Here is a 15,092-nt window from a genome sequence, read left to right on the forward strand (position 1 = left end):
TTTAGAGATATTCATTATTATTGATCACTTGCAGGAAATGTACATTAATACTCACCAGGAGTGATTCTGAGCATCCTTTGCTAACACCAACAATAGGCTCATTGGACAGATCAATGTTCCTTTCCTCAGCTTTCAGATTTTTCATACAGGCCCTCACTGATGTCTTTACAGGAATGTTCAATCTAGAATGAAAAAGACAAAGAGAATTATCTACATATTATGAGATAGCAATCGATCACTCAGCCTCCTCCTCCACAGGAGCTTCCCTGACCCTTCATCTCACCCAATCAGCACATCCTCTGATAAAGGTCAAGTTGCCGTAGTCCCAGAGGACCACTGTCTCACGAAAGAGAGAGTCATTGAGTCATAGAGTAATACAGCATGGAAACAGGCCCTTCAGCCCAAACTGGTCCATGCTGACCACGGTGCCCACTCAGCTGGTTCCAATTGCCTGCATTTGGTCCATTTTCTCTAAACCCTTCCCAACCACTGCCTCAACCACTTTCTCTGGGAGTCCATTCCAAATACACACCACTCTCTGCTTGAAGAAGTTGCCCCTCAGGTCCTTCTTAAATCTTTCCCCTCTCACCTTAAACTTAGGCCCACTCATTTTCTATTCCCCATTCCTGTGAAAAAGACTAAATGCATTCATCCTCTCTATGCCTCTCATGATTTTATACAACTCAATAAGGTCACCCCGTCATTCTTCTACTTTCCTAAGAATAAAGTCCCATCCTGACCAACTTCTCCCTATAACTCACGCCCACTAGTCCTGGCAACATTCTTGTAATTCTTCTTTGCATTCTTTCCAGTTTAACGATATCCTTCCTATAAGAGGGTGACCAAAACTGTACACAATACTCCCAATGACTTCTACAACTATAGCACAACATCCTAACTCCTATAATCAATGCCTTGACCGATGAAGGCTTGCAATGCTAAATGCTTTCTTCACCACAATGTCTACCTGGATACTGCTTTTAATGAACTATATACTTGTACTCCTAGGTCACCCTGTTCCACAACACCCCTCAGGACCTTACCATTTACTGTATAAGTCCCACCTTGGTTTGACTTTCCAAAATGCAACATCTCACACTTCTGCAATTCTGTATTAAGTAGCATTTCCTAATCCTCAGCCCACTTCCCTAACTGATCAAGATCCCTCTTTAATTTTTGATAACCTTCTTCACTATCAATGATAGCTCCTAATTTTGTACCAATCATGCCTTCACGTTCACATCAAGATCATTCAAGTAAATAACAAATAATAAAGGTCCCAGCACTGACCCTTGTGGCACACCACAAGTCATAGGCCTCCGGTCTGAGAAACAACCTTCAATCATCACCCACTGCTTCCTAACATTGAGCCAATTCTGAATCCAATTAGCAAGCTCTCCCTGGATCCCACATGACCTTACTGGAGAGAGATGACCGAAGATGACCAGATTACCTCTGGGTCACCACATGTCAGGTGAGGGAAGAGGTTGATAACTCAGCTAGAGTTTAGATCAGAGTGGTGCTGGAAAAGCACAGCAGGTCAGGCAGCATCTGACGAGCAGGAAAATCGAAGTTTCGGGCAAAAGCCCTTCATCAGCTGATACTCAGCTGGTGCAGGAATTGAACCCACACCGTTGGCATCATTCTGTATTACAAACCAGCCATCCAGTCAACTGTGCTCAATTCCATTTACCAAACTTTGTGTTGTAACCTTTAATATCATCGCTCCCTGGTTAGTTTTCTTCAGAGGAAGATTCAGGCAGAGAATTTCCTAGCATGGTGGTTAGCTCAAGATGAAAGGGAGCGGAGGAGGAGAATTCTTCAAATAGAACAGAGCACAGGCCACCCCCAAACCTACCCTTCCCCAGAAATCAACTTCATCCATCTGTTCACCCTCAGGGATCTTTTAAATCATTTATGTGATATGGGCAACATTGGTCAGACCAGCATTTATTGACCATCTCTAATCACCCCATGATCTGAGTGACTTTTTAGGACCACTTCAAAGGGCAATTAAGTGTCAACCATATTGTTGAGGGTTTGGAAACAAATGTAAGCCAGGGTAAGGACAGCAGAGTTTCTTCCCTAACAGAACTCATGTGGTGGTAGCGTTCACCTGAGGTATGTAATCGACCCTGCAGTTTGAGCGAGAGAAGCTGGAATCAGATGTAATAGGATTACAATTGAGCAAAGACATAAGGGAGCAGCTGACCAGAGTTGATTGGCAGGGGAATCTAGCAGGGAAGTCAATGGAGCAACAATGTTAGCATTAGTTTCAAAAGGACCAGAATACAAGAGCAAGGATGTACTGCTGAGGCTGTAAAAGGCTCTGATCAGACTGCAGTTGGAATATTGTGAGCAGTTTGATTTCCATATTTCAGGTAGAATGTGCTAGCTTTGGAGAGGGTCCAGAGGAGATTCACAAGAATGATCCCGGGGCGAAGGGTTTGTCATATGATGAGCATATGAAAACTCTGTGTCTGTACTTGATGGAGCTTAGAAGGATGAGGGAGGATCTGATTGAAACAGAAAACTGAGAGACCCGAATAGAGTGGACATGAAGAAGGTGTTTCCACTAGTATGAGAGACTAGGTTCTTAGAGCACAGTCTCAGAATGAAGAGATGACCCTTTAGTACAGAGATGAGGAGGAATCTCTTCAGCCAGAGTGTGGTGAATCTGTGGAACCCATTACCACAAAGGGCTGTGGAGGCCAAGTCAGTGAGTGTTTTTAAGGCGGAGATAGATGGGTTCTTGACTAGCAAGAGATCAAGAGTCACTGGGAGAAGGCACTGGAATGGGGATGCAAAACCTATCAGCCAAGATTGAATGTGAAGCAGCCTTGATGGGCTGAATGACCTAATTCTGCTCTATATCTTATAGTTTTAACCTCTCAGAAGGCAGTCATCTATGACGTTATGTCAGTGCCAGTTCTCAGCCATATCAACTCAATCCCAATTCCTTGTATTGTCTTTGTAGGTAGGTCTGCAACTTGTTTCTCACTTAATTACCTAAGTTCTTTCTGATGGCCTCTATTGAATCCTGCTGCATAAAAACAAACTTTTTCTCCTGTCACCATTTGCTTCTTTTGCTGATGACCTTAAGTCTGTACCTTCTGGTGCTCAAACCATCCACCAATGGGAGTACTTTCTCTCTACCCACTCTGTCTAGACCACTCAAGATTTCAAAAATGTTAAAGAAATTGTCTTTCAAACTTTTCTTCTGCAAGGAGTTCAGCTCTGACCTCTGCAATCTATTCCCACAAATGAAATTCCTCATACCTGAAATCATTGTTGTGATTCTTTACTGCATCCTCACAACCTTCCCAGAGTTGGTTTCCGAGCTCAACTCCAATTAAGGCTGAAACAGTGTTTTTTTCACTTTTATAATAATTTCCTTGCTTTATTATTTAGATTAGATTAGAATCCCTACAGTGTGGAAACAGGCCCTTCGGCCCAACCAGTCCACACCAATCCTCCGAAGAGTAACCCACCCAGACCCATTACCCTCTGACTAATGTACCCAACACTACGGGCAATTTAGCATGGCCAATTCCCCTGACCTGCACATCTTTGGACTGTGGGAGGAAACCTGAGCACCCACAAGAAAGCCATGCAGACACGGGTAGAACGTACAAACTCCACACACTCAGTCGCCCGAGGCTGGAATCGAACCTGGTGCTGTGAGGCAGCAGTGCTAACCACTGAGCCACCGTGTTCTGTCTCATAGATAATGAGGAACATAGAATGTTGGAGCAGGTGTAGGCCTTTGCCACAAGAGGAAACAGCCTCCAATGTTCATCCTGTAAAGTCCCCTCAGTATCTTACATGTTTTAATAAGATCACCTGTTATTCATTTAAACCCCAATGGATATCGTCCCAGTCTGTCCACCCTCTACTCATGTGATAACCTCCCGATCCCAGTAAGAAGTCAACCTGCTCCTAGTGCAATTACATACATTTTCAAATTAGAGCATTACAACTGGACATAGTCCTCCAGATACAATCTCGCCAAAGTCCTGTATAGCTGCAGTAAAATGTCCCTATTTTTATGTTCTATTCACATGCAATAAGTGACAATGTACCATTTGCATTTCATAAAGATGAAATCACAAATAAATTAGAATTCATGACTTGCAAATGAAACAGCAATTAAATCATGGGCTGCCCTTAAAGAAGAGATAACTCAGGCACATTGAGTTGCAGTCCTTCATATCTGTCCTTCCAGAGAGAAATGATACAGATATTGTTGAGGAGGGAATGAAGTATTTGTAGTGATAAACATAGAAAGAGGGGAAGTATTAGTAGGATTAGCATCACTGAAAGCAGGCAAATACCATGGGCAGACAAAATGTATCTCATACTGTTAAAAGCAGGTAAGGAGGAAATAACAGAAAGTCTAGTCATCATTTTCCAGTCCTGAATGGGTACAGGTGTGGTGCTGGTTGATTGCAGGATTACTGAGAGAATGGGGCAATGGTAACTTTACTATCACTTTTGCAATATTTTTTGTTAAACTCATTTATGGAATGTGGGCATCGCTGACTGGGCAACATTTAGTGCCAAGTGCCCTTGACAAGATGGTGGCGATAACAACAGACCTGCTTTACCTATTCTACAATTATATACCTCTTTGACCAAGCATTCAGACACCTAATATCTCATGTAGCTTGTTGTTAAATTCTATTTGATTAATACTTCTGAGCAGTATCTTCGGACATTTCACTACCTTAGAGAGGTGTCACAGAAATGCAAGTTATTTATAATTGTTGTTTTACACTACTATGAAAGGGGGAAATAAGCCAAGTTGTCTAGTCAAACTGTGAAAGTCTGCAGAGAATCTGTTCATGCAAAATCCCTTGGGGCAGTGTTTCCAATGACCTTACTGACCACCTGTTGAAGTTACATCAACAGGAACTGAGAACTTCACAGAAATGGAAGATTTATTTTTAATATCATATTTCAAATTTATCTGATAGAAAGGTGAAACTACTATCCTATAAAAAAGATTTTTGCAGGCAAACTTTGTTAAAAAGTTTGGTTTTAAACTTGCATCCGACTTCTTTATTTTCTAAAATAAAGCACAGGTCAACGTACCGTTCCTTAATCTGTGATGGTATTCCTCCAAGATAATAGTTACGGAAATCCAGCTGACTGAAAGTATTATTCACATACACAGCATTGACACCATTGACTATCACAACAGTACGTTTTTTCGAATTGAGCATTCTGATTCTTATCTTAAAGAAATTAAAAAACATTGTAAGCATATATGAGAGAATTAATATGAACCAACTATGACAAATTAAAACAGATTAGAACAAATTAAATAGATGAGGATTGAAAACCGCTAAATGTTATTTTCTCCTAAAGGAACACTGAAAACATTGACACTTCAGAAACAGTATTTTCCTTTGAAAATCTTTTTAAACTAAGATACTGTATTGGAATATTGTTAGGAAGCAGAATATCACAGATATGTAATTTTGCACTTTCCAAACAATGGCCATGGTATTCAAGCAAGCTGTTCATTTGGAAGGAACATAAAACATTAATTATTATTCAAAAGAATAGAAATTACATTAAAATTAAATAAAATCTTGATGTACAGTTCTGATCTTCATTGAATAAAAAAGTAATTGATGCACTGAACAAAGTGCCAAAAATAATTCAATTGGTGACCTAAGAGATTTCAGCTATTGAGAATTTGACTGAATTGCGATCTTTAAAATTGTGAAGTTGCTTGATTGGATAGGTGTGGTGAAGATAATTATGAGTGAGAGCAGAACTAGGGGCCATAACCATTACATGATCATGAAGAATGCAAGAGGAACCTCTTTATAAATAATTGTAGACCATACAGAAGATAAGCATTACGAAAAAAGATAAAAATTGAAAGCTTTTTGTCTTGCACTCATCAGAACTGAAATGAAAGGTGTCCAACTTTAGAAACTTTACAGGAACTGTTAACTGCAAGCTTAGCTAACTGATTAAATTCAAACCAGGCAAGTCAAAGACATCTTCTGGATTCCCTGAAATGGTTTTCTATACTGACATTCCTGAGTTGATTGATTGTGTAATCTACTCTCTATTATGGCAGGAGTTAACAATGGCATCCAACAGGAGATAAACTGAAGGACGATTTCAAATTAAAGTGATGGAAATGGGAAAGATGGCACCTTGAGTGCCTGGCCTTTGGTCACTGATCAGAAGAACTGGAAAAGGTGATTGACAGGGAAAACAGTGAAAGAAAACTAGCTGGTAACATAAAAAGTCAGTAATCCTGCAAATATTTGATGAGAAAAGGAATTAAAACATGTCAGTGTTGATCTTCTAGAAACAAGGAAGTTGATAATGAAAAACAAGAAAATGTCTGAGGCACTGAACAGGTATTTTGCACCTGTCTTCATTGTAGAAGCTTCAGAAAACTGTCCATAAACACCTGAAAATCAAGGAGTGAAAGGGAGGGAAGAACCTAAAATAATCACCACCAAAGGGAAAAGGTACGGGGAGAGCTGTTAGAGTGGAAGGCTGACAAGTCCCCAGGACTTGAGAGTCTGCATCTCAGGAACCTTAAAAGAAGTAGCTGCAGTGGCGGTAGAGGCATTTCTTATAATAGTTCAAAATTCTTTAGATTCTGGCAAGATCCAGAGCATTGGAAAATAGCAAGTGAAATGCCTTTATTCAAGAAAGGAGGGATACAGAAATCAGGAAATTATAAGCCAAGTGAGTGAAACAAGAGTTAATGTGTTCAAAACGTTAACTTTCTTCCTCACTCCACAGGTGTTGCCAGACTTGCTGAATTTCCCCAATAGTTTCTGCCTTTATTTCAGCACAGTTAACATGATTCTGTGAAAGAGAAATTGTATTTATCAAATTTAAAGTTTTTGAGAGTTAGACATTTGAAGTTATTTATTGTCTGTAGTGCTAAAGTTATAAGAAAGATAGATTAAAGGGAAGAAAAGAATGTGGTTTACTTGGATTTCCAAAAGGCATTTCATATCAGACCACATTAAAGATTCCTGCAAAAGATGATTAAAAAATAGTGTAGAGGGTAACATACTGGCATAGATATAGGCCTGGTTAAATAGAGAAAGCAGAAAATTGGGATTACTGGATCTTTTTGGCAAAATGTTATTAGTGGAATGCAACAGGGTTATTGCTGGAATCTCAATTATTTACAATCTCTATCAATGATTTGGATGAGGGAACCAAATGTATGCTAGCTAAATTTGGCAGTAACACCATGGTAGGCAGAAAAATAAGTTGTCAAGAGGAAGTTAAGAGTTAATGAATGGATACAGACAGGTTAAGTGAGCAGGCAAACAATTTGGAAAATGGAATATAATATGAGAAATTATCCACTTTGGCAGGGAGAATAGAAGAGTAGTTTAATACTTTACTGGAGAAATTATGTGGAGGTGCTGGTGTTGGACTGGGGTTGACAAGGTCAAAAGTCGCATGACACTAGGTTATGCTCAACAGGTTTATTTTAAATCATAAGTTTTTGAGTGCTGCTTTTTCATCAGATGAATGAAGGGCACCTGACAAAGGAGCAGTGCTCTGAAAGCTTGTGATTTCAAATAAACCTGATGGACTATAACCTGGTGTTATGTGACTTCTGACCTTAAATGGAGAGAGAATGCAGAATCCATTGGTACATGAGGATCTGGGTGTCCTAGTACATAAATCACAATAGTATTGTGTGGATAAGGACCAAATGGAATGTTGGGATTTCTTGCAAAGTGATTTGAAGATAAAAGAAGAGATGTTATATTGCAGCTGTTCAGATCTTGGTTTGATTACACCTAAAGTAATGTGTATAGTTTTGGTTTTCATATTTGAAAGTGAATGCAAATACAGCAGAAGCTATTCAGAGAGGGTTCACTGACTTATTCTTGAGATGAAGGTCTTGCCTTAAGAAGCATACCAAAACAGAAAATACTAGAGAAACTCAGCAGGTCTGGTAGCAGCTGAAAATGTATTGCTGGAAAAGTGCAGCAGGTCAGGCAGCATCCAAGGAGCAGGAGAATTGACGTTTCAGGCATGAGCCCTTCTTCAGGAATGAGGAAAGTGTGCCAAGCAGGCTAAGATAAAAAGGTAGGGAGGAGAAACTTGGGGGAGGGGCGTTGGAAATGCGATAGGTGGAAGGAGGTTAAGGTGAGGGTGATAGGCTGGAGTGGGGGTGGGGGTGGGGGCAGAGAGGTCAGGAAGATCTGGTAGCATCCATAGACAGCGAAAGCAGAATTGGTGTTTCGAGTCCAGTGACCATTGTACAGAACTGACAGAAGGTAGGACAAAGTGACATTTGCACTGATGACTGAGGGGTGGGGATGAGGGCAGAGAGGTGAGCGGATATGTGGAGAAGGAGTCCAGAGAGAGAGAGAAAGGAAAAGAATGTTAGGCACACAAAGTGATTAACAAAGAGTTTTTTTTTTAAATGAAGAAACATTCGCAGGGAGGGTCTTTGACTGTCAGAGTTTAGCAGAATGAGAGCTCATATTATAGAAATGACAGGATTTGATAGAGATACTGGGAGGATGGCTCCTCTAGTTGGTGAGATGGGCCTAAAAAGGAGCCCTACATATTAGGTAAGTATTTTAATATTTTATTTATAGACAAACAATATTCATTTTTATTTATACTCTGTGGTACTAAAGAAATCAGTTAATCAAATCCACTTTCAGAATGCAGAGTGAATTTAGTTAATCTACTAGTTATACTGTACCTATTTGTTCACAATCTAAATCATAATAAAAATTACCACAATCTCGTTGCTGGTGTTTAGGAGGACTGATGATTGGGAAATCTTGGGTGCACTGGATTTGAGGTCATATCTGAACACCAACCTTCCATCTTCAATTGTGAGAACACAGCTTGAATCCTAAAACAAAGAATATATCTTATTACAACACTATTTAATTTAACTTAAAATTATGTAAGGGTTTGTATGAATGATCTAAACTTTGTTCAAAGGTTTTAAGGAGGTGGACAAGTTGGAAAGGTTTAGGGGGGGAACTCCAGAGCTTAGGGCCCAGGCAGATGAATGTTTAATCAACAACAGTGCTACTGGAAGTGAATCCTTAATAAGGTGATAGTGATCTGCCTCGTTAAGTAAAATTGAATGGTTTGCCAGGCCATTTCAGAGGACAGTCAAGAATCAAACATGTTTCTGTGGGTCTTTTCTTTTTAAATTTGTTTCTGGGATTCGGGTGTCATTGATTGGGCCAGAGTTTATTGTCTATCCTTAATTGCAGTGGAGGAGGTGGTGGGGAGCTGCCTTCTAGAATTGCTGTAGTAAACAGGGTGTAATGAGGGAAATCCAAGATTTTGACCAAAGAAACTGAAATATATTTTAAAATCAGGATGGAGAATTGCTTGGAAGGGAGCTTGCAGGGGGTGAAGATTTTATTTATCTGGTGCCCTTGATCTTCTCGGTGTTAAAGGTAGCTGGTTTGGAAGGCACATTTGAAGAGGTTTTGAATAAATCTCTTCTCCCAATATCTTTGATGCTACCTAATTAGGAGTGTCATTAAACTTATCCATTCAAGATTGTTAATGACTGCTGTCACCTAAGTTTTGTGATGTTGCAGATATCAACAAAGGAGTCAGCACAGGGTGGGATAAATTTACAATATTACACACAGAGTGATGGGACATGTTGGACCTATGCACGTGGTAGTGTACCCGCACCCAGACAGCTAAATAATTGGTGGTACGTGGATGGACTTTGGCTTAATGTCAACATTGTGCACAAAAAAAGTACAATATTTTACCTTGCTCTCCAAATATAACAGCACAGCATTTTTACTCAAAGTTTGAATCGTTTGTTCAATTGCTAAGTTTTGTGCATAACCGGACAATTTAATTAGTGCATATCCAGTTCCATCAAAATAAAAGCCTTCATTTCCTCGTGGCTTATATCTGTAAAAGATAGCAATGTAGGTTGAGTCCAAGTTAAACTGCAATTATTCCTGTGAAAATTATTGTGCAACTAAACACTGAAAGCCTGATCTGAACTATCTATGTCTAATGCAGAGAATTAATACCAAAAATGTGCCTCATCCCACTGGATTGGAGTCACACTCACAGCCAAATTAATTGGCATGTGTCAGGCAGTGAGAAAGGACAACTCCTATTGCTGGCAAGAACCTTATAAAGCTCAGTATTCTTCCTATGAATCAGAAAACTCCAAAGTTTGTAGATTCAGGTTCAACTTCAAAGAACTAGCCATACAATTTATGTTGACTTGATGATTACCATCATTGATGGAATGCTGCATTGTCAGAGTGCCTTTTTTTTTGGATGAGTCATTAAACCAGCATCACCAATTCTGAGGGAACAGATAGAATTGCAGGGGGTGGTGTTAATGAGACCATAGATGCAATGGGGGGTAGCAGGGTGGATGGGCAGCCAGGTGTTCTGCTGCGTTTGTGGGAATGAGCAAACGGGACGACATTTATCAACATGTTATACAGGCCAACACGGCAAAACACTCAACAATTCAGGACAACCGTTTCAAATATGAGATAGTTCCGCAAAGTCCTTGAAAGAAATGAAAGATTTCATATTGAAAAGAAAAGTTTTTAACACTTTGCCCAAGGATGAACTATTCAGTGCTAGCTGTCCCATACCTTTGACATGGTCTGTCTTCTGTTGTATTGATGTTGAATGTTTGTTCAAAGTTGTATAAACTGATCAGTTTCTCGTTCAAGACACCAAGTTCAATGCAACCCTTATACTTTGGATAATCTAAGGCAGCTGGAGGCTGGATAGAAAAAGACTCACAATTAAAATGAGTTTGTAAATCAAGTTAATTTTATATGATCTAAGGTACTTTGCAACATTCCCTAGATAATTACCTGATGGCGACATTAATTACATAGAATTTGCAGACCAGTCAGCCCAACTAGACAATATGAGCCGCCAATCCCAGCGCACCAAAATTGGTGGATGGACATAATGAACATTTATTAGTTTTAACTAATTTAGTTTGATATAGTATATCAGTGGAAATTAAAACTTCCTATAATAAAAAATGTACAACAGCTTCAATTTGAATGATCAGTTCAGAATATGATTTTGTATAAAAAGCACTGAATAATTAAAATGTTTAATGAATGTTGCATAATCATGATGTGGTGAAAATAAATAAGGATGGATGTTTTGCTACAGTTGGTTAAAGCTCTGATTAAGTTATACCTGTAAGTGCATACAGTTTACCAGAATGAAAATGGAGAAAATTAAAATGATTGAATTATGAGAACTGGTTGCATTTAATAGTCTCAAATTCTCTTGAACAGAAAAGATTAAACAATGATCTAATTGAGGTTTGGGAGATTAAGAACTTCGTATGGTGTCTAGAGAGGAACACAAGAACAGGTAAGAGTAGGAGAAAACGATTTAGCATACCCTTCCTGCTCTGCTATTCAATATGATTATAGCTGAGCTCATGATTCAACTCACTTTCTCACATGCTCCACATATCCTTCAACTTCATGAAAAACCAAAAATCTGTCTGTCCCAGCTCTAAAAACAAGCCTATGGGATGCAGAATTCCAAAGATTAATCACCCTCTGAGTGAAGAAATGTCTCACCTCAGTCCTAAAGCCGAGTGCTTATCCTGGAGCTATTCCATCATGTTTTAGATTCACCAGCTAAAAGAAACAGCCCCCCAGTGTCCAGCCTGTCAACTTTGTATATTTCAATGAGATTACTTTTCATTCTTCTAAATAACATAGACCAAATTTACTCAACTTCTCATCATAAGACAACCCTGTCTCAGCTCAATGTAGTGTACCTTTGCTGCTGTGCCTCTAATGCAAGTATATCCTTCCTTAAATATGGGAACCAAAACTGTAGACAGTGTTCCGGGTACATTCTCACTAAATTCCTAAATAAATGTAACAAGGCTTTCTTATTCTTCCTCCTTTGGAAGGAAGTCCAGAACAAGGCAGCACATTCTTAAAATTAGAGACAAGACATTCATGAGTGATGTCAAGAAACACTTCTTTACACAAAGGGCAATGGAAAATTGGAACTCTCGTCCAAAAAGCTGTAGATGCTGCAGTTAATTGCAGTTTTCAAAACTTTTGTTGGAGAAGAGTTATGGAATAAAGGTCAGTAGACAGAATTTAGGTACAGGTCAGCCATGATCAAATTGAACATAACTGGCATAGATTCAAGACACTGACATGAAGAAAATGCCTGCACTTGTTCAAGTCTCCAAATTCGGCACCAGTAATTAGGAGACAGTCATGAATACATCCAATAAAGATTTCAGGAAAAGGTCTTTTACCGAATGTATAAAGAACCTTCTATGACATGCTGCGGATGAGGTAAAGCAGAGAATCTTAAAGTACAGAAGAGACCTTTGACCCATTGAGTCTGTACCATCAACAAACTAGGTTAAATCTATTCTCATCCAAATTTCCAGAACTTGGTCCCATAGCCTTGAATGAGCCCACGGTGCTCATCCAAGTACGTTTTAAAGATTATAAGGTTTTTCTGCCTCAATTACCATCCCAGGCAGTGCATTCCAGATTCCCACCATGCTCTGGGTGTAATTCCTTTTTCTCAAAACCCCTCTAAACCTCCCACTTTTCATCTTAAAAGTGTGTCCCTTGTTATTGACCATTGAACTATCATGGGGCATCTTAAGAGAAGCCAACTGTGTAGATGGAAGAGAAAGAAACGATCGGTTTTGTTGGTGGGATGTTAAGGAGGTGAGAGGAGGTTCCTGTGGGGCATAACATTGATACAAAGTGTATTGGTTGAATGGTTTTAATTTTGTGCTGTACATTCTACACAGTTTAACATAATTCTAAGCAATGGACCTAGAGATGTTCCTTATTGCATATCCTTAAATAAAGTTGGTGTAGTAGTTGATGTGTTTTTACCACAAAGCTGGGGGGAAATCCTCCAACATAGAAGACTGTATTCTTTGGATCAAGATTAAGTAGCAAGTCATCTCCATTTGCGGTTACGTTAGATGAGATGCTGTCAATACGTTTCTGCACAGTGGAACTGACTTGACTGTAGTTTAAGCTGCCATACTGTAGGATCCTGAAACACAAGAGCTTTCATAAAACACACAATTTTATATGAAGAGCTTACAAACTTCCTATCGAGTCAACTGTACACCATTGTACTGGATATTATCATAGGTACACAAACAGCCAAAAAAAAAATTTGCCAGAGTGTGAGACAAAAATGTACATATGATGGAGTCTAAAGAACCAAGTGTAAAATTTAAATCCATATTTCAATATATCTGCATATTGCTGAAATGTCATGATGCCAGACTGTTCAGGGTTGATGTCAGGAAGCACTTCTTCACACAAATATTAATAGGAATATGGAACTAACTATGGGGGTTGCTCAATTGTCAATGTCAAATTTAGATCAGTAGATTGAGAATGGCACAATAGGCTCCCTGGCTGAACTACCTCCTCCTGTTCTAATGTGTCCACTTTTGAATAATGTTTGGCACTAACGTCCAGAAGGAGGAGTATAGTGCTTTACTTGTTCAGAAATGCAAATGCCTAGACTGATGCTTTAGACACATGGAATCAAATCTCAGCAATTAATAAAATTATCTGTCAATAAGTACTGGTCTCATAAATAATGATCATGCCTGATGATAAAAAATAAATCTGTTCAGTAATCTCTGGATTACAACATAAGCAATGAGCAAATCAGGAAAAGGTAAATAAGATCAGAGTTGAATTCAAGACTCAAGGGTGAGTGTGGGAGAATGTGATTTCCATTTATGGCAACAGGTACGAGTGCTGGGAAAGAGAGAGCTGTACTATTAAGGGGGAGTTCGCTTCAAATGCGTTGGGCTGAGTGTTCTGGTGAATCATGACTTCAGGGCTGTAGATGTGCAATGAGGTACTTTCTCACTCAAAGCTGGGTTGACCTTTTAGATTATTAGTTACCTTCTCAAAACTTGCTTTTGTACCTTTGTATTCTCATGAAATTTCATTTTATATCGCACCTTACTGAATGGCTTTTGGAAATCAATATTGATATCCCTTTGTCCACTTTGTACTTCTAACATGACTCTGCCTGATTGCCTTATGATTTTCTAAATGTCCTGCCTCCATAATATTGGATCCAAAATTTCATAGTGACATTTTAAACTAACTGGCCGACCATTTTCTGCTTTCTGTTACTCCTTTCTTAAATAGTGGTTTTATATTTGAGGTTATTTTTCAACCCTTTGGGATCTCTTGAAAAACAAAGGAATTTAAACTTGCTGAACAGGTTGGGTATCCTTTATCCACATGTTCAAAAAGACCTAACCACCAAAGGCTTTTTTTGAAAGTGGACCCAAATGGACCTGAAGACACCTGTAGATAGACAGTTTGGGCACTTTGGGGAAAATAATTCTGGACCAAACAGATCTCAAAGCGAAGTTGTTTTTTTCCAAAGATCCAAACTCAGCATATCTACAAGTCTGTTCGGGTTCATGCGGGCAATATGAATTTTTTCCCAAGGGGCCTGAACGGACCTTTAGTAGTAAGTATAGGAACAAATGGAGACAAATAATGATAAATGCAGATACCATCAGGTTTTTGGTAAAGATATTGTGAACCCATTCCCCAACAGACTAAGATATATTGAGTTCAACAGTTAAATGAATATTTTGGTTTTGGTTGTGAGATGATCAGCAAAAGATCTTACGTGGTAAAGTAAGTATGCCCAAAAACTGAAAATATCAGTCACCCAAAAAATCTGAAGTTCTAAGGTTTTCAGGTGAAGGTTTCCTGACCTCTGCCTGCATACTAGCTTTGTAATTCATACATCAGATCACCCAGATTTCTCTGCATCTTAGAGTTCTGGAGTTTATCTCTATTTATCTTGCCAAAATTGACAAGTTCACATTTTCCAAAATTACATTTCATTTGCCAAATTTATGTCCACTCACTCACTGATCTATAATCCTTCACAGGCTCTTTGTGTCCTGTCACAATTTACTCACTATTTGCTTATGACATTGAGTCGTCGACAAATTTAACAACTGTACATTCTGTCCCTTCATCCAAGTCATCGAAATAGATTATATTCTTTTGTCATTTGGCAAGTGGACT

At 39.0% G+C, this 15,092-nt stretch overlaps 1 protein-coding gene across 2 annotated transcripts in view; it reads right to left on the minus strand.

Moving 5' to 3' along the window:
* Window positions 1-15,092, minus strand: part of lama3 (laminin, alpha 3) — a 376,808-nt gene that overhangs the window by 49,955 nt on the left and 311,761 nt on the right. For both annotated transcript variants that reach the window (XM_043687604.2, XM_087986754.1), the window contains exons 61-66: window positions 12,897-13,062; window positions 10,632-10,765; window positions 9,774-9,921; window positions 8,762-8,881; window positions 5,095-5,237; window positions 56-182 (exon numbers count right to left, since the gene is read on the minus strand). In XM_043687604.2, the coding sequence (XP_043543539.2) occupies window positions 56-182; window positions 5,095-5,237; window positions 8,762-8,881; window positions 9,774-9,921; window positions 10,632-10,765; window positions 12,897-13,062 (838 nt within the window). The remainder of the gene's footprint in view (window positions 1-55; window positions 183-5,094; window positions 5,238-8,761; window positions 8,882-9,773; window positions 9,922-10,631; window positions 10,766-12,896; window positions 13,063-15,092) is intronic.

This window comes from Chiloscyllium plagiosum, unplaced genomic scaffold (assembly GCF_037043375.1).
Source record: "Chiloscyllium plagiosum isolate Xiang-an unplaced genomic scaffold, Cpla_swu_hap1 HiC_scaffold_4, whole genome shotgun sequence".
NCBI lineage: Eukaryota > Metazoa > Chordata > Chondrichthyes > Orectolobiformes > Hemiscylliidae > Chiloscyllium > Chiloscyllium plagiosum.